Genomic DNA, 19,324 nt, shown 5'->3' with positions numbered 1-19,324 from the left:
TTTGCTATTGTTACAAAATTGTTTTGCTAAAGCTTACAAAAATTGTTTGGTGATGACAGTATTTCTCATTTGCATCTGAGCCATGATGCACAGTGTTATATATGTGTGTGTGTTTCATTTATTTTATGTTTGTCACATGCAATCTAGTATTACATTTTTTTCATTGCTGTGGCTTGAAACAATAATTCTGATTTAATTTTTTAACTGAAGATAAAAGGCATCTAAAGAATAGACCTTGACAGTTCATCATTAGATAAGATACTGAATATCAATGGATTGTAAAAATGAACTGCACACATATGGTGGACATAGGTATTGGTCAGCCATTTAAAGCATTTTAATTCATGGTTATTCATCTTGCATTTGTCCCACTGGCTGTTAAGTTGAGTGTTACTTTTTATGGATTGTATTTCTCTATAAATTTTATTTTTTCAAAAGTTATAGGCTTGGGCAGGTCTACTGCCCCTGAAGGACTGCTTTTATGTTGATGTGAGTGCTTTCAAAGTGAAAAATAAAGTCAGCACTTTGACGTGTCAATGTGTCAAAATAAAAAATATATAAAAAGACATAAATAATAATAGTGTGTGGCTATGTAGGGGCTCATAGGATGCAATGTACTATATATGTGTGCTGTCTCACACTCTGTCATTCTTTCTCTATTTCACTCAATGTTTCCTGCATCACCCTCTATGAATCTTTAAAAGTCCATCTGTGCAAAAGACTAGAATTGAATCAACTTGTTGCCTTTCCTTTTCAGTGAACAGCTGAAAGAAAAGGAAGGCTTTTGTGTGGTGTTTGTATACAAGTTGAGGTAAAACTTGCAGTGTCGCTCTGAAAGATGTGAGAGACTAAAAGAGCACTTTATGGCAGACTGTAGTTCTCTCGGCCTCAGAGAGATGTGCTGTTTTGAATTTGTTGAATTTTACAAAGTGGTGGACTCGGCTCCTTGGTACAGCCTCCCCCTAAACGTTACTGTAATTTCACTTGCTTGTGTTGCCATGGCAATGACTGTCGGGGTAAACAAAAAACCCCAAAAAATTTGGGAGGCAAATCACTGCACAAATGTTGCATTGACGGATATGATTTTATATAATTTTATATGATAGAGGTCAGTGATATTAAAGCAGTAGGCTTACACATTTCCCCTTCTTTTCGTGGGAAATGACACTGAAAGAACACTGCTTTTACAAAAACAATGACTCTGTTTGTCCGTACCTGCATACACAAACAATGAGTAATTTCATATGTCAGTTGTGCATGCTGCCTGTCTGGTTGTTTAGCACACTTAAATGGCAAAGTGCCAGGAAGAATATTAGTGCCACTTGTAATGTTGTGGATCCCGTGGCCTCACCTCTAGCACCACCATGAGGACATTTTTTGGGTGAAATGTCTAGATAACGTTGACGAACCCCTAGGTTTCCATCTAGCTCCAACAACAGGATGCAATATTTCTTTTCCATCGTGTTGGCAATAATAATAAAGACGATCTGATGGTTGTTAACTTCAGTACAGCTACTGAGTTTTGTGGTCCTTCGATATTGAGTCCAGAACCATCATCAGCTCAAAATTCCAGTGTTCAAGATCCTAAAACTGCAAGAAAAGAAATTCCAATTAGTCCAAAATATAAATGTCAGCAATATTCCCCAACATTTAGACTGCAAACATGTTAAACATTAAGTCTGCTAAAACAACAGCGTGTGAGCACTCATAGAAGGTGACTGCAGTTTCCTGAAGGAACAGAAGATGTCCGGGGAAACCCGCTGGTCCTTATGGGTGGCTCCAAACTGATTCCATAGCCTCTGGTTCACAGCCAAGATCTCCATCCCCCCCAATTTTCTTTAACCTCTTAAACCCCAAGCCTACCTGATCTCCTGCCTTTTGCCCCCGTATCAGGGGGCGTTGGGGCTTAAGAGGTTAATCAAATCTATAATTCTGGAAAACTTAACCCTTATTTCTTTCAATGTTTCTGTAAGTGTGTCTTTCACCTGCATTTTGAGCAGCAGCTTGATGTGACAATGAAACATGCAGGTCTGTGAAACACTGTAAGTCTCAAAATAGGACTTTAGGACAAAGACATGATCTAATTGAGATGTAGGAATATCATATTGTTCAGTCTATAGCTCAAAAGAAGACTCAAAGTCCTAATGAAGCTAAGAAAACGTTTCGTGATACATGATACTACATGCAATTCACCCATTATTAGCAGGCTTCTGCTTAATTATGTGCCAACTTGAACTGGAAAAAAACTCCTGGTGTTATTTATGTATTGTTCCATAGGAGGTGTGAATAAATTGGGAATCTGTGCCATATATTACTTCTATAGATCCCTAGTTTCTGTTATGATTATAATCCATGCTGATTCAAACAGGGACGAAGCATGGCAGTGCAGGGAAAGGTAAAAACACTTTGCATCTCTAGCTGGTTTTCTTTTTTTGCTGCTAATTAAAAACATCACTGATTGGCATGTGGCCTGTAGAAGCTTCACGGTTTAGCCTACAGAGCATTTCTGGTTTGTTTGCAGTTTCTATTCTGTCTCATTCAGAGTGAATTTCTAATATTTTTATTCTTAAACACATGTCCTGAACAGTTTACACTAGAATACATTTTCTTTCATCATTTCAAGTCTCTTTTCTCTTAACCAGAATTTAATATGGTGAATACGGTAATAAGGATAGATGGATGTTTTCTGATTGATACTCACTTCATAAAATGTTTTTTCCCCATACTACTTTCTGTATTTGTCTCACAAAGGACTAATACAGTCTCCTACCTAAAATACTTTCTTAGCATTTCTGTTGAATACATCCATTCATTCTCATCTGCATGCCCAATTCAGGGTCCTGGAGGGGCTGGAGCCTTTCCCAGCCACCACAGGGCGAGGTGTACCCTGGACAGGCCACCAGTCTGCAACAGTGCCAAGGTTTTTAAGAGTAGAAACTGCTGCTGTGAAGCTCTTTATGCCTTTTTTGAACATACCTAAGAATATTTTTTATGGCATCAGGGTAGAGAATGACAAACACATAAAACGTTATTTTGTTAATTTTATGAACATTTAAAAATAAAGTCCCCCACTATTTTTAAGTAGTCTGCAAATTAAAATGCCGATTTGAATATGACTGGATAAACTGTACGTCTTTATGTTCTCCACTAGGTGGTACTATTGCCTCATTAATATACAGCATCATTCAAACAACCACATTCAAGCTTGCAAAGTTTGCAGTAAGTGGCCGAATTTAGATGGGGTGGTCCTAAGCAGCATAATTAACTACTTTCTCTCAAGCTGCCTATGCAAGAATCTGATCAAGGATGTAAATGTCAATGTCAAAAACGTGCATTACCTGCTGGGAACGCGCAAAGACATGAGTTTCGTTTGCACGAATTCAGAGGTGGAAGCGACTTGCTGTCTAGCAGGTTTTATTTTTAAGACATGTATTTGTAATGTCTAGCGGTGGTCAGTTTTGCCCTTCTCTCTCCCCACTTGTTTTGGGGAAGCAAGAAAAAAAAAAGAAGCCCAGTTGTCGTTCCAGTTTTTCCACTTCTTCGTACACTGTTTGGCAATTTCCCGACAGGAATTCACTGACATGTACGAGGCCAGGTGTTCTGGGAATCCATCCTACCCGTTGTTTCTACGCATGCGCACAACACGAATTTCAGTGGCGGACAATCCTACCTATGTGAATATAAGCTACGAACATACTCTGATGGGTAAAATTAAGTGCTAAACCGTCCTACCTTTGTAAATGTGACGTACAAGCATACTTTAACAGCTAAAATTAAGTGGCGAACAATCCTACCTTTGTGAATATGAGCTAGAAGCATCATTTTACAGCTAGAATTCAGTGGAAAATCATCTTACCTTTGTTAATAACAGCTAGACACATACTCTGACAGGTAAATTACGTGTCAAATCATGCTACCTTTGTGAATGTGACCTACAAGCATACTTTAACGGCTAAAATGAAGTGGCAAACCGTCCTGGCTTTATAATTATGAGCTACAAGCATACTCTGATGGGCAAAGTTAAGTGGCAAACCGTTATACCTACTTACATTTGTGCTGGAATGAATCTGTGACAGCAGAAATGTGCATAAACTACTTGCGGTAGGACGTTTTGCCAAAGTAGGACGTTTTGTCAGAACACCGGAAATGCACAGGAGCAGTCTGAACAGGCCAATCACAATAGTAGCCGTCTCCCTCAGCGGGACGCGCAATAACATTTCCAAGAAATTGCACGTCATTATGTTCCCATTTACGGCGTGAAAGGTTTCAAAGAGGTTCGTAACGTACCTGAAGCGCAGGCAAATCAAGGCATGAAAAGGCACAGAGAGATCACACAGTACACATTAACCAAGGGCTTGATCGCAGCCGAGGACGTACAGTGTTGAGCCTGAAGTTGAAGGCACACGATGAGTTTCGTGCTCTCTCTTTGGAGGGCGGGTGTGATTCTCTGCTTGGGTCAACTTTTATATTGTGGTAAGTAGTACAGTGAATTCCTGTAGTTCCATAATATTAATTTTAATGTCTCAGATAAACCCAAGATGTTGTTTGTGTTGTCTGTAAATGTTTTTTTTCACATTTTATGAAATTATATTTAGCAGAAACCTCAGAGTAAACTCACTGATTGATAAATGTTAATTCTTTTTTGGTCTCCATAGTTTAATATCAGTTTAGTTGCTACAGAAAATTAGCTCCTCCAAATTATTTTCACTTTTCACGAATCACTTTTATGACAAAGTAGTAATGTTTGCTTTCTGTGGGGAAAAATATATATTCCTGCATGAAATAAATAAAGCCAATCGAGCCAACAGCACACACCGTTACAGGTGATATCTGACAAAACTTGCAAACATTTTCTTTTAATCATAAATGTCATACAAACATATTTCCACAGGGAAATAAGACCTCAAAAAATAAAAAATGTCAAAATCTTTCTGAAAACATTGTGTGCACCTGTATATCAATGGATGTTCTATGCACAATTCATGCAGTGTGCCATAACCTACAGTATATGTTAGATACTTATAAATATACTTGTAAATACACAAGTGGCACTTTGAAGTTGCAGGATTCAGATGACTTCATTTGTGTTTTGTCTCTGCTTTACTCAGGAGAGGCCAGAGTGAAAACTGAAGTACAAGCTGGGCCTCTGTATCGTGTGTTAGGCTCTCCCCTCTACATCACCTGCAGTGTGAGTGGCTTCAGAAATGAAAACACTGACAAACATTTTGAATTCCGTATGACGAAGCCTTCAAACCCAGACTTTGAGATCCAAATCATCAGTTCACATGAAGATACTTTTGGATATTCTTCTCACCTAACCCGTGTGAGAAAAAATGAAATTGCTTTGAAACGTCTCTCACCAAACTCAGTCCGCTTCGAGATAAAAAGCCTGCAGAAAACTGATGAAGGGGAATATGAATGTACTGCAGTCAACTTAGAAGGTGCTTATGATGGAGAGTATTCTGATAAGACAGTCGTTAAAGGTAATCAATCACCATCCTGATTTTCAGTCATAACGCTTGAATGTGTCTTCATGTAGGTATGGTACAGATGATGTCAGAGCATTCATGACTTTTGATTTCTCTGATGTGGTTTCATAGTGATTGAAGACTCCCTGAGTGTCTCATCATCTGCTTCCACACCACTGAGCTTAAACGAGGGTGAAGCTCTGACTTTAACATGCCTGGCCTCTAGCAGCACCAGCCAGCACACCCATCTGTCTGTTGCCTGGTATCTCCATAAAGATGGACAGGAGGACGCTCAGCCTATCATTTCTCTGAATAGAGATTTTACACTGAGCCCAGGCCAGGGGTTTGAAAGGCGTTACCAAGCAGGTCTCATACGCTTAGATAAATGGGGAGAAGCCTCGTACAGCCTAAAGATGGCTGAGGTTGAGCCATCAGACCAAGGTAGGATCTACTGCCAGGCTCAGGAGTGGATCCAAGATCCTGATGGCTCCTGGTACATCATCATACAGAAGAATGCAGAAGAAATGACCCTGACAGTTAAAGCCACAGGTTGGAATTTTACTCAGTCGTGCTACATTTATAACACATCTTGATATTGGTCAGCACATTAATGTTTACTTATCCTATAGACACCTGTGTGAATGTCTCACTGTTTTCATTTTTTGTCTTGAGTAGAGGTGGTGGAGCCATCGTCTCCGTCTCTGGCAGTGGAAATCTCAGCACAGCCGGCAGCGCTGCAGGAGGGGCAGGAGCTGATGCTGTCCTGTAATATAAACACACAGGACGTGGAGAAAAGATTCTTCTCTGTAGCATGGCTCAAGGGAAGTGTGGAGCTGGCCCGCATTGGTCCCACAGGCGTTCTCACTGTGGCACCGGAGTACAGTGTTCGACAGAAAAATGGAGAGCTCAGAGCCGCCCGAACTGGGAACAGAAATTACCGTCTCATCTTAAAGCCTGTGAGAACTGAGGACCAGGGAGAGTATATCTGTACAGTCTGGCCTCAAGAGAGAGGCCAAGATGATACTTTTATTGAGGGAGAACCCAAAGACTCCAGCCCACAGCGGGTCAGCGTCTCAGCCACAGGTGTGTCAAAGTGAACACATATACACTCAGTTATTCAGGGGTTTAAGTCACTGTACCTTTACATTGTTTGTCTGCTCCCAAAGAGAGGAGTGAAGAAGTTGTGACAAACACTGCAGTCAAAATATCCACTTCAGCTGTTGTTATAAGTAGCTTCATTGACTACATCCACTGGTCCTACTAAAATTCACTGGACACGGGCACACACAGAGGTTGTGGCACAGTGTGAAGCACTATTAAAATTATTACTTATTAACTCAGTTATCACACTCCAAAACCCACTACACTCAATTCCATCACCTCACCAGGTCCGACCTAACACCCGACCACTTCCAGTGAATACACCGGCTGCTACCAGGAAACCTTAAATATAGCAGCAGGACCAGGGTTAAAATCACTAACACAATATCTAAAACAAATTTTTTTAAATAGGAACCATTTAAAAACTCCAGTGGATAATAATTGGCACATGACTGGAATTCGAAACAGAAGCAAGGAATAATTAGAATCACGCATAGCATTAACACATCATACACGACTGCATTGCTACAAATATGCTCAATAATTAAACATGTAAATCCCCACAGCTACAGGTTAAGGTTCTGAGGAAGGGCTTTAACATAAATTTGCATCAATAAAATAACAAAATGGGTCAAGAGGTACTTCACTAACACACTGTTTTTTGTTTGTTTTTTAAGTTTATGACATAGCTCTAAAAGAAACATCCAGCCCCAGGTTAGTAATTAATCGGCTAAAGTGACTCATCTAGCTGATAGTACATTTACTGCACAAAGATAAGGCCGGTATTTAATCAACCCCGTTCACTGAACAAGACAAAGGCCTACCACACCTGGTGCACAGCCTTTTGTTACCTCAGCACCAGGAACCTGTAAGTTCCCATACACTAGGTTAATTTTATCGAACGTTATTAACTCTTTCTGTTGCCTCATCTCCTCACAGAAAACAGGCTGTCAATCAAAATGCAGCAGGCAGGAAATGTCACCGAAGGGGGCGGGCTGCATCTCTCCTGTAAAGTGGATGGGGTTCAAGGTCAACTGTCTGTCACCTGGCAACTCAAATCAGCACGAATGGCCTCGTTCACCGAGATCATCAGTATAAGTCAGGAGGGTGTTACAGAGATAGCAGAGGAGTTCATGAGTCGCAAAGTGAGGGTGATGCGTCCAGCTACTCACAACTTCACCTTAGAGCTTGATGAGGTCACACTGTCTGATTCAGGAGTGTACCGGTGTGCTGTGTCTGAGCGCAAACCTAACGGCAAGACTCACAACCAGGCACAAACTACCACTGTGACAGTGATTTCTATAGGTAAGATGTGTCTGTGTGTTTGTGTAGTACAAACTATGTAAGATATGATATTACCTTCATTGTAACAGGTGTTTCTATCATAAATTCTAACACTTCTTTGTTAAACTACACTTCAAATATTACAGAAGGAATAACAAAGTAAATATATGGATTTTGGTCAGTTTGAGTAATTAGCTGTTTACTTGCAGATATATTCATTAAACACTTTAATCCGTAGTGACATATTACAAGAAAATGGCAGACAAATATCCAAAACATACTGATATTGAGAGTCTTAATGTAATCCTTTGGGAACCCTTCTTTTGTTTACTGAACAACATTAAATCAAACGTTACATTTCCCCACAGGAAATCTAGATGGAATACATCTGCAAAGCAAAATCATGTTGTTTAGTGGATTTACTCTTTGCATTGTCATGAGTCAAAATTTTAGGTTTCCACATCTCAACACTCAACAATCAGATTGCACAGTTATTAACAAAAAGCAAAAGTTGTTTTGTTTTGTGTGTTTCTTAGCTGAATTGTGAGTGCGACTTTCAGAAAACAAAACTGTCTTCAGAATGTTTGACTGAATATTATTTGTTGTAGCATTTCAGCCTCAGGGTTTGTCATAGTGAACACACACACTCAGTTATTCAGGGTTTATTTCACTTTCCTTTTTACATTGTTGATTTGAATCTGTTGGTATTAAGGCTTAAACAAAGTGTTAGGTTGCATATTTTTGTTTCTGTTTTTTTTTTTTTACTGTTAGGGAAATTATTTTGTCTTCTCAAACACAGCAGTACTATCTGTCTGTTGCCTCATCTCCTCACAGAAAACAGGCTGACAGTCAAAATGCAGCAGGCTGTAAATGTGGCCGAAGGGGGCGGGCTGCATCTCTCCTGTAAAGTGGATGGGGTTCAAGGTCAGCTCTCTGTCACCTGGCAACTCAAATCAACACCAACGGTCTCGTTCACCGACATCATCAGTATAAATGAGGAGGGTGTTACAGAGATAGCAGAGGAGTTCATGAGTCGCAAAGTGAAGGTGATGCGTCCATCTACTGACAACTTCACCCTAGCGCTTGATGAGGTCACACTGTCTGATTCAGGAGTGTACCAGTGTGCTGTGTCTGAGCGCAAACCTAATGGCAACACTCACAACCAGACACAAACTACCACTGTGACAGTGATTTCTATAGGTAAGATGTGTCTGTGTGTTTGTGTAGTACAAACTATTCAAGACATATGATATTACTTTCATTGTTCTTATTGAGTGGTGTGATTTGTTGAGCTTTTCTAAAACCACTTTGGGAAGGTTTAACTTTCTGTGAAGTATGATTTGTTGGCTCTGTCAAAACAGGTTTGATGATGCTAATGTTTTCATTGCATCTTGATGATGGACAGAATTACAAATGAGTATATCACAGGGGCAGCTCAGGATTAGCTGTTTCTTTGGACATATAAGTTATAGAGGCAACGGTGACCAGCATATGTGAAAAGGAGGGTAGTGGTTATAATAGGCAAACAATGCTGAATATCAGACTAATAGGCAGGATGGTAAAAGGAATTATTTTAATTTCTTTGCATTTTCATAACTATATGACAGGAGACATTAACACTCAGCGGGTAGGTTACACATTAACAAACCACATGCACAAATGGGGTTTTTTGCCAAGCCAGGCTTTCAGGCAAAAAAAGCTATCCTTAGAATGTTTGTGTTTGACTGAATATTTTGTTTTAGGGCAAATGTGGTTTAGGTTTCGCTTACAATTTTTAAAAATGACACGTAGCTGCATAAATATATGGCTAAAGCTGGCTAATGCATGCATTTATAAGCTTGAGACATAGATGTCATGACACATATTGGATGAAAGTCATTTTTGTGTATTCAAGCTAACCTTTTCTTTTTTAAAAGATGAAATGATGCATGATTTTTTTTCTTTAACACTAATGATTGCTTGATCACCAGCTTCTCCTTTCTTACTTGCTGTCACTGACCATTTTGGATTTTTGTATCAGACACGCTGATGGGAGTGTCTCTAATCAGTCGCAAGACTCGGGTGATTGTTGGAGAAAAATTGGAGTTGATGTGCCGGGTCAAAGGTCCACACATGCCGGTAACAGTGACTTGGAGCGTGCAACGTGAGGCTAAAACACCAGACACCATCCTGACACTTTCCCCTGATGGCACCATCAGTTGGTCTGCAGATCAGAACCACTACCAGCTACGAGTAGAAAGCAGAAAAACTGAAGTCATGTACTATCTGCTGGTCATTGGTACCAGCCACAGAGAAGGAGGAAGCTACCAGTGTAATGTGTCTGTCTTACTGAAGAATGTGCACAAGGAGTTGAAAGCATCCAATCAGCTTTCTGTGATAGTAAACAACCCAGGTACTGCCAGCTGCAGCCATTTTGGGGCATCATTAAATAGAAAGAGTCATTTTTTTCCTGTTTCCTCAGAAAATAATGAAAATGTTGTCTCCTTTTCTAGTAAGCAGGCTTGATGTGTCACCTATTCCTGCGTTGACAAGAACTATAAGCACTGACATAACAATAACATGCTCCATCGTCAAAAAAACGTCTGAATCATCACTCTATTCGATCACCTGGCTGCATGAGGAAAATGCCGGAAATAAGACCATTGTAAGCTTGGACCGGAATTCCATAGTAACGGAATCCCAGGTGGACCTGCGTCAGCGAATCAGCATGAGGCGCAGCAAAGGACCCACTTTTGAACTGATTATTCGGCAAGCTCGAATCTCAGATAAAGGTTTATATACATGCAAAGTGGGCGAGTGGCTTCAAGATCCTCGTGGTGAATGGTATCTGCTCTCAACAGTGTCCAAAAGCACAGTGCTAACAATTACTGAGCCTGGTGAATACATTTATTTTTCATTACTTTATTACTTCACATGCCATATACAGTAAGCACAAAAATAAATGAAACATGCCATTTAGAAATATATAACTTCATCTTCTTATTTCTATTTTCTAGCCCCCAACCTTCGTTTAGATAAGAAAGAGCAGCAGCTGACTGCCAAAGAAGGAGAGGAAGTCAAGCTCAACTGTAGCATCACCTCAGGAGCTTCTGGTTCTTCGGTTTTCTATCGAGTCATTTGGCATTATGCTGCACACAGTTCTTCTTTGAAGAAAGCCTCCCTGGTGGAGCTTGATCACACCGGCCTGGTGAGTTACCCAGAGAACAAAGACATCAGAGGCCTGCAGGAGCGGCTACGCCTGTCCAGACCCACTCAGAAAAGCTTTTACCTAAGTATTCAGAAAGCCCATGAAGAGGATAGTGGAACCTACTGGTGCCAAGTGGATCAATACCAGCTGGATAATGAAGCTCACTGGCAGCTGAAGGCCTCAGACAGTGGTGGTGCTATCAAAGTCAGTGTAAAAGTAACAGGTATGATCACAGTTTTAGAAGTGTTCTGTTGGAATGTTAATGTTCTTAATGTTGTAGCTTATGTTTGCATGGATGTTTTTCTCCTCCTCTTTCCTGATTTTTCCTGATTTTTTTTTCCTTCATTAGCCCTATAAGTCTTTAACACCCAAGGTGACATTACTAACGCATTCTAATCTCTTTATTTGTAATGAGAGATTATATCGAAAGAAGAGTTCAGATCAAGGAGCACGAGTATGTTTAAGAGCCTAGAGACAGCTGACATTAGTAAATCATTGGTGATTTGATCAGAACTGTGTCTATACTGTGAAGTATCTAAAAGTTAGAATTAAATATTTGGTAAGGTGAGAATACATTTATAAAACAACTGGAGAAAAACATTTTGAAAGGGTTTACATCAAGTTTCTCAAGAAATGGAATTATCAGGTCTTATCAGGTCTGATACCTTGTTAAACAAAAGTTTTATCCTTGTGCGTATTCACAGAAAACAATCTCTCTATTCCAAAGGAGGAAGCAGAGATGAATACAAGCAGAAACCAGGATTTGACTATCCCCTGTAACATCAACAAACAATCCAGCAATGAATCCAAGTTCCAGGTCACATGGTTTTGGCAGAAAGAAATAGAAACGAAACAGCGCCCCATATTTACAGTCTACAGAAACTCGACTCTACAGGACAGGTTTGGGGAGAATGTTCGCCTGAGATACGACCACCCTGACCCCAGCCAATTCAGCCTCACGTTCTTGAATCCTGGTCCTGAAAATAGTGGCCTGTATTTCTGTGAGGTAGAGGAGTGGCTGCCTTCTCTGTCTCGTGGGTGGAGAAAAGTTGCAGTGGAAAAGTCAGGGCATTTCAATGTCAGTGTTCTCACAGAAGGTAGGCATGTCTTGACACACTTCCCTTAACACGTCATTTTTCTCAGTAAATATCAAAAGATGTGGAAATACCTTTCTTTGTCTTCTTCTTTGCAGGTGATGCTAATGCCGATTCTGAATGTAGCACAAGGACTTATATAATAATAGCTATTGTAATTCTCATCGTCTTAGTTTTAGTCCTATTGCTACTCGTAGTCACAATGTGCAGAAGTAAAGGCTCACTGGGAAACAAGTCAGGGCCATCTCTCTGGGGTGAATCAGTGCCTATGAACACCAGTCGAAGTGGAGATGACTGAACAGCAGAAACTTTTTTTTGTTTTTTTTAAACGTACACATGCAAAAGTTTTCAGTTGGACTCCACCTAGTTTTAGACAAGTGGTCCACCACACTTGTTTCAGAACTCGAGGGGACTGATCTTTCCAAGCTGTTGCACCCAGACTGTTGAATGCACTTCCTTTGTACAGCGTTTGGACTCGGTGGAGACCTTCAAAAAGCAGCTAAAGACATTTTTATTTCGAAAATCTTTTAATTAGACCAGGGCTTGTATGATGTATTTATGACTGTATTGTGTTTTTGATACCTCTCTTGTGAAGCACTTTGCGACATCTGTCTGTAAAATATGCTACATAAATAAACTTTTACATTTACTTTACTGTTCTTTTACTTTCTGCCTTTACAAGTGTCCACTTTATTTGAAATAAACAAACAAAATTCATCTATACATGCAGCTTACATTTGTGGATCTGTGCAAAGTTGACAGCATAAAATTTGCTTGAAAACCCCACGTGGGCGTGCGACATCATCTGTGAGTACCAGGTGAGTGGTGCACACGTATTCAAGGTTTTGTGAGCGAGGAGAGGTGTTACGTGTAGTTTCTGACATTTGTATGCACAGAAAGGGTTTTTATAGAGAAAATTATCCATTTGTGAGCAGAACTTAACTTGTGCGTGAATGATGAGTATTTATTTAGGTTTTCATGTACTCATTTGTAAAACAGTTTAACATGTGGTCAGATTGCTTTGTATTTGTGTGTGGATTGGAGCACACGACTGTGAGTCCTCTAAAATTACATAAAAATCACTGTACATTGGTGTAAATCTTAGTCCTGTCAGCCTTGGATGTAATCAGGGCCATCCTCACACACATGAGGAGGTGCTCATTGATGAATTGAGAACTATATCTAGTTTTGATTATGTTAACTGTGAAGAAAACTGCCTCGCTTTTGTGTGGAGCCAAATATAGTTGAAATGCACAGGGGCACTAAAAGTGGAAGGGTCATCTCACACAAGCTGCTCTTTCAGGTCCACATCATCTTCAAGATTAACAAAGTGCATCAGGAGAGCCCCAGCATTTACTCATTGGTCTATTTTCACTCTACTTTTCTACTGGCAGAGCACCATTTGTTCCTTATTCTTTCTTTCCTTTCTTCGTGTCACCTGTATCTTTTTTTAACATTACTCATTGCAGTCATCTGTATTTCTCCTTTCTTCTTTTTACATCACTTCTGTCTACTGTCTTTTCATGTGTACCTTACTCATTCTGTCTGCACTGTAGAGTCAGTGTTTACCACCTGGAATGCACTGAGTTGATTGGCTGACTGGTATCACGTGGGATGGCTTAACTCGCATCAAGTTGGTCTGTGCATTTCTTCAGCCACCGAACCTAGATCATAACCTTCTGTTTTGGCTGTAGGTCTGTATAGGATAGCAGTCTGCCTGTTGGTGACCTCTGGCCAATAACAGTCCATGAAATAGCTCTACCGGTTTACTTTCAGTACAAATACGAATACTTTTGAAGAATAAAATCAGCACTTTGATAAACTAACATACCAAAATAAAATGTGTTGCTCTGCAAATACTCAGACTGCAATGCACTGTATATATATTCTCATATATTTTTGTATAAGTACTAGTGAGATTCTGAGTGTCTGCTGTTATTTGCCTTGGTTGTATGGTTGCTGCACTGGCACAAAACTGTATAAATCCAATCAAAATTTTAATGCTTTTCCTCCATCTGTCTCACACTCTCCTTCTTTCTCTCCTCCTCTTTCCTGACTCAATTTTTTTCCCTTCATCAGCTCTATAAATCTTTAACACGCAACCTGTGTAAGAAAATGGAATAGAAACTACTTTTTGCTTTTGAGGGAACAGCCATAGACATCAGATTACTCTCATATGGAGGGAGGCTCATGTGTGGTGATTGTGTACAAGTTGAGGTAAAACTTGCAGTGTTTCTCTGAAAGATGTGAGAGACTGAAAGAACACTCAGGAACTTTATGGCAGACTGTAGTTCTCTCAGCCCCAGAGAGATGATATTGTGCTGCCTTTGGTCTTGGGTTTTATCATCCTTTCACAGCCTGGTGGACTGGGCTCCTTGGTACAGCTACCCTTGAAAATTTTGTCTAATTTCACTCCCTTGTGTTTCCATGGCAATGCTTGTCAGTGCAAACAAAGAAACACTGAATTTGGGAGGCAATGCTTGTAACTATGCAGTAAAGGCTAGCAGAGGCAAAATCGCATCCACAGCAGCAGCCATTTGACCTCCGTCTTCATGTTATTTGTCTTTAATATGCCAATGTTTGAGTTTTTAATAAACAGTCAGTTCATACATCTACAGTACAATCCCTCTCTTTTCTCAACTTGTACTTTTTGCCTGCATGTAACTGAACACATTGAGCTGGGTATCGTTATTGCTGTCGGACTCATTCCAGACCTAATTTGACATCAGCTTGATGTACCGGCCTTCATCTGCTATGAAAGTTGATTTATGACAATTGTGCAGCCATTTTTCTATTACAACTTTTCTAAATACAGGAACAGCACTGCTGTGAACTTAAAACACACAAATGCTGTAGTGAAATCAGTGATTTAATAGCAGTAGGCATCCAGTGTCTGGCAAGAACACTCTTACAAAAACCAGTCTCTGTTCATACTCGTTTACATGACAAACTGGCAGTTGTACACTCAACAGTTATACTCTACAGTATCTGGTTTATCAGCATACCTGAATGGCACGGTGACACAATGTATTTTATTTTCACTTTTACTTCTGTTGATCCTGTGACCTTTCTAGCAACACCATGGGGACATTTTTGGTAAAATGTCTCCACAACAGATTTACTCACGTGAACCAGGCTCCCAGTAGTTGGATAAGATTTGGCGTTCATATGAAATAATTTCTGTCCTGTAAAACACACACACATGCTAAAAAGCACAAATGAGCCAGATAAATGATCATTTCTTTTTTTAAACAATAATACACAGAATAAACAGTGGGTGAGGGGGCTGAGTATGGAAAAGGCATCTGACAAAAAAGGTTTTGCCAAATCAAACATGTGGATCATCAAAATGAGATTTCCATACCAGATTGGTTGGAGCCCTGATTAAGGAATTTAAATGTGGGGGATATGGCTGGTATAGAGATAGAGACCTGGCTAATATAATTAAGAGAAGGGAGGAAGCTAATCTGTGTGCAGAAGATCGGGTGGCAGGGAAGCAAAACCAGGTACAGTGAAGAGGGATTCAAAGTGTTCTACCATAGTGCAGATAGGAAAACAAATAGGGTAGGGTATTCTTGAAGGAAGAGTGTACTCATGGTGTTGTGGAGGTTAAGAGTATCAGACAGGATCATGAGTATGAAGCTAGAAAGTGAATGGGGGATTTGCATTTATGCCATGCTACCAGATTGGATGGCTGTCTTACCTGTGACAAAGACAGCTGTACCAATAAGGTGATGTCTTCACTCGCACATCCTCCTCCCAAGTAAACAGAAATGATGATCCGCTCTCAGCCTTTCTCATATGTAAGGCACAACTCGTGTTTCTAATTAGCTAACAAGCTATGTGCTGTTCCACAAAGGGGCTGGCACAAAAGTAATATTAAAACTCACCACTTCGCTAGAAAATTGTGTATATAATATCAAAAGTAAAAATAATCAATCTGAAGAAAAACATTCCTCCAAAGCAGGGGGGGGTTAAGCTTTAGCTTTCAGCTATTGTTAAAACTGATCAATTTTATTCAACTCAATTGAAGTATCTCAATTTAATTATGACATGTTCAGTAACATCATGATGAATTACAAAGCAGCACTAACAAAAGTAATGGAATGAGAATGCTGAAAACAAACAAACAGTTGTTGATTTGCCGTCCTTAGATTAAGTTCTCTCCTCATGTAACAGTAACAGAAATGATGCATTTACAGGTAAGAATGCAGCAAGGAAAGATTAGATAGTAATCTGTAGGATGATTTTGAAAAAGGAAGCACATGAAGGTAGCTTCAATGATTAAATGGTGGGAAATGAAGAAGCAAGAATGTTGCACAGAGTACAGGGAGGAGTTGAAACACGCTCTGGGTTGCAGGAAAAAGTTATCAGATAACTGGGAGAGCACAAATGAAGTGCTGAGGGAAACTGCCAAGAAGGAAAGAGGACGAGGAGATTTGGTGGTGCAATAAGGAAGTACAGGAGAGTATTCAAATGAAGCGGTTAGCAAAGACAAAAGGGGAATAGTCACTAGATGAAGAAAGTAGACAGGAGTACTGGGGGGCTTATCCTTGAAAACACAATAAGTTTCTATCACGAAAGTTGTGGGGCGGGGGCCTTTCCCAGGCACCACAGGGCGAGGTGTACCCTGGAAAGGTTGCCAGCCTGCCACAGTGCCAAGGTTTTTAAAAGTAGAAACGGCTGCTAAAGCTCTTTATGCCTTTTCAAACATCCTTAAAATAACAATCAGAGGAGAGACCGACAAAAATTGAAAACGTTATTGTCTTTATTTTATGAGCACTTCATGTTTCTACATCTAAAAGTAAAGTTCCCCTCTATTTTCAAGCAGCCTGGTTATTGAATTGCCAATTTGAATATGACTGGTTAAAACTGCATGTCTTTATCTTCTCCGCCAGGTGGCACTATTGCGTCATTAATATACAGCATCATTCAAACAAATAAATTCAAGCTTGCAGAGTTTGCAGAAAGGGTCCAAATTTAGATGGAGTGGTTCTAAGCAGCATAATTAGCTACTTTCTCTCTCAAGCTGCCTTTGCAAGAATATGATCATGGATGTAAATACGTTTTTTAACTGAATCGACGAATAATCGAATCCAAAAAATCTAAAAGTTACAAATTATTTTTGTATTTGTATTTATTGTCAGAGAGGAAGTAGCTGCAAAGGTACAATCTTTGTGACAAGGACAGGGGGACTGGGGAAAATTATCTTTCTCTGAATTTGTCAAAAACTTGCATCACCTGCTGGAAACAAGCAAAGTCGTTGATTTAGTTTACATTCAGAGTTGAAAATGTCCAGCAGGTTTTATTTTTGATTTATTATATTTAATGCTAAGTCTTGCAATGGTCAATTTATGAGCTGGTCTGGGATGCCCTTCTCTCTATTTGATCCCCACTCCTTTTTGTCCCTCCAGTTTTTCCACTTCTTCGTACGTTTTCTCACGTCCAGTCCCACAGGCTTGGCAATTTCATTGGATATGTATCCTACGAATCCTTTTATTGAGTTCGGGAATGCACAGGAGCGATCTGAACAGGCCAAATCACAATATTTGCCGTCTTCCTCAACGGGACACAGAATTACATTTTCCCATTTGCAGCGGGAAAGGTTTCAGAGGGTTCGTAGCCTGAAGTGCAGGTAAATCAAGGTGTGAACAGACAGAGGGATTACACAGATTACACAGTTGCATTAACCAAGAGCTTGATCGCAGCGGAGGACGTACAGTGTTGAGCCTGAAGTTGAAGGTTCACGATGAGCTGTTTCCTGCTGTCTCTTTGGAGGGTCAGAGTGATGATCTGCCTGGGTCAACTTTTACATTGTGGTAAGTAGCAGTGAATTCCTGTAGTTGCATTTGAGCCTGGTTGATGATCATGAGGAGTAATGGGAAATGTCAGAATATTAACTATGACCAATTTATAAAAGTCCAATATGTAAAAATAGATGTAAATGAAGGTTAATGTCTATGATAATTCTAAAATGCCATCTGTGCTTTTTGCAAAATGATTTTCAAATTTTATAAAATGTCATTTAGCAAAAACAGAGTAAACTCACTGATAAATGTTCATTCCTTCTTGGTCTCCATAGTTTTAATATCAGTTTAATTGCTGCATGAAAACAAATTGGCTGTAAATTACTTTAAAAGTCTCGTTCATGAAGAAGTTGTAAAAAGTGTTTGCTTTCTTTGGGGAAAAATGATTTCCCACATCAAATAAAGTGAATCAAGCCAACATACCACAAAAAACAAAAAAGAAAACAAAAAACGAACAACAATAGGATTGGTTGAAGAAAATAGATGTAAGGAATGTAAGGAAAAAAACAAGCAAAAAAGAAACCAAACAACAAGATAATGTCACTATACTCCTGACAAGCTCGGTCTTTGTCTAGACTTGTACACATTATCTCATATAGTTTATAACAGGAACTCCCAATTTTCAGAAATAGAAAAATTGTGACCAAGATACAGATGACATTTCTGACAAAATGTGCAAACATTTTTTTAATCAGAATTACAATTAAATATATCTTTTTGAAAATATTCTTTATACCTGCAAAAATGGATATATCAATAGATGTTCAATGCACAGTCTATATAGTGTGCCATAACCTACAGTATATGATACTTTAATACTTATAAATACATGAGTGACACTTCAAAGTTTCAGGATTCAGATGACTTCATTTGTGTTTTGTCTCTGCTTTACTCAGAGTGAAAACTGAAGCACAAGCTGGGCCTCTGTATCGTGTGTTAGGCTCTCCCCTCTACATCACCTGCAGTGTGAGTGGCTTCAGAAGTGAAAACACTGACAAACATTTTGAATTCCGTATGACGAAGCCTTCAAACCCAGACTTTGAGATCCAAATCATCAGTTCACATGAAGATACTTTTGGATATTCTTCTCACCTAAGAAGGTTCTGGTAATTACACGAGAAACTGCATTTTGAACCATTTGAATCCTATGGAGAGATTTCTGTGATTATCCAAAGCAAGGGCGTAGATTTGGCATGGACGGAAGGGACGTGTCCCCACCAATATCCAGCGATTATTGAATTGTCCCCACCAATAATTTGATATCTTCGAGTAAAGAAAAACAAAACCTAGAGAAAGAAAAGAAAAACGATCTGTCAGCGTCTCATTCACCCAGCGGAGCAGAAAGAGCTAAATTACGTTCTTTACTGGAGTCCTACGTCATGT

At 39.6% G+C, this 19,324-nt stretch overlaps 1 protein-coding gene across 2 annotated transcripts; it reads left to right on the top strand.

Moving 5' to 3' along the window:
* The first annotated feature begins 4,298 nt into the window (after positions 1-4,298).
* On the top strand, positions 4,299-12,833 carry LOC146556705 (immunoglobulin superfamily member 3-like). Of its 2 annotated transcripts, XM_085249426.1 has the most exons (11): positions 4,302-4,473; positions 5,109-5,483; positions 5,601-6,017; positions 6,144-6,551; positions 7,509-7,874; positions 8,688-9,053; positions 9,874-10,245; positions 10,346-10,729; positions 10,850-11,263; positions 11,745-12,137; positions 12,233-12,833. In XM_085249426.1, the coding sequence occupies exons 1-11, from the start codon at positions 4,407-4,409 to the stop codon at positions 12,430-12,432; spliced, it is 3,762 nt and encodes a 1,253-aa protein (XP_085105552.1). In that variant the 5' UTR covers positions 4,302-4,406; the 3' UTR covers positions 12,433-12,833. The 2 variants fall into 2 exon arrangements, with proteins under 2 accessions (XP_085105553.1, XP_085105552.1); XM_085249427.1 differs by lacking the exon at positions 12,233-12,833 and having other exon boundaries at positions 4,299-4,473; positions 11,768-11,958.
* Positions 12,834-19,324: the final 6,491 nt, after the last annotated feature.

This window comes from Mchenga conophoros, linkage group LG16, assembly GCF_057382185.1.
Source record: "Mchenga conophoros isolate Kocher_MC1m ecotype Shallow Benthic linkage group LG16, M_conophoros_male_GT1.1, whole genome shotgun sequence".
In the NCBI taxonomy this organism is placed as follows: Eukaryota; Metazoa; Chordata; class Actinopteri; order Cichliformes; family Cichlidae; genus Mchenga; species Mchenga conophoros.
Note: the sequence above shows the minus strand (reverse complement) of the source record. Positions and strands in the feature narration are given on the sequence as shown.

Bases quoted from the DNA above. Each gene is read 5' to 3' on its own strand.
- LOC146556705 (XM_085249426.1), top strand. From the start codon at position 4,407: ATGAGTTTCGTGCTCTCTCTTTGGAGGGCGGGTGTGATTCTCTGCTTG. The intron at 7,875-8,687 runs GTAAGATGTGTC...ATCTCCTCACAG, and splicing joins TGTGACAGTGATTTCTATAG to AAAACAGGCTGACAGTCAAA. The intron at 10,246-10,345 runs GTACTGCCAGCT...CTCCTTTTCTAG, and splicing joins TGTGATAGTAAACAACCCAG to TAAGCAGGCTTGATGTGTCA.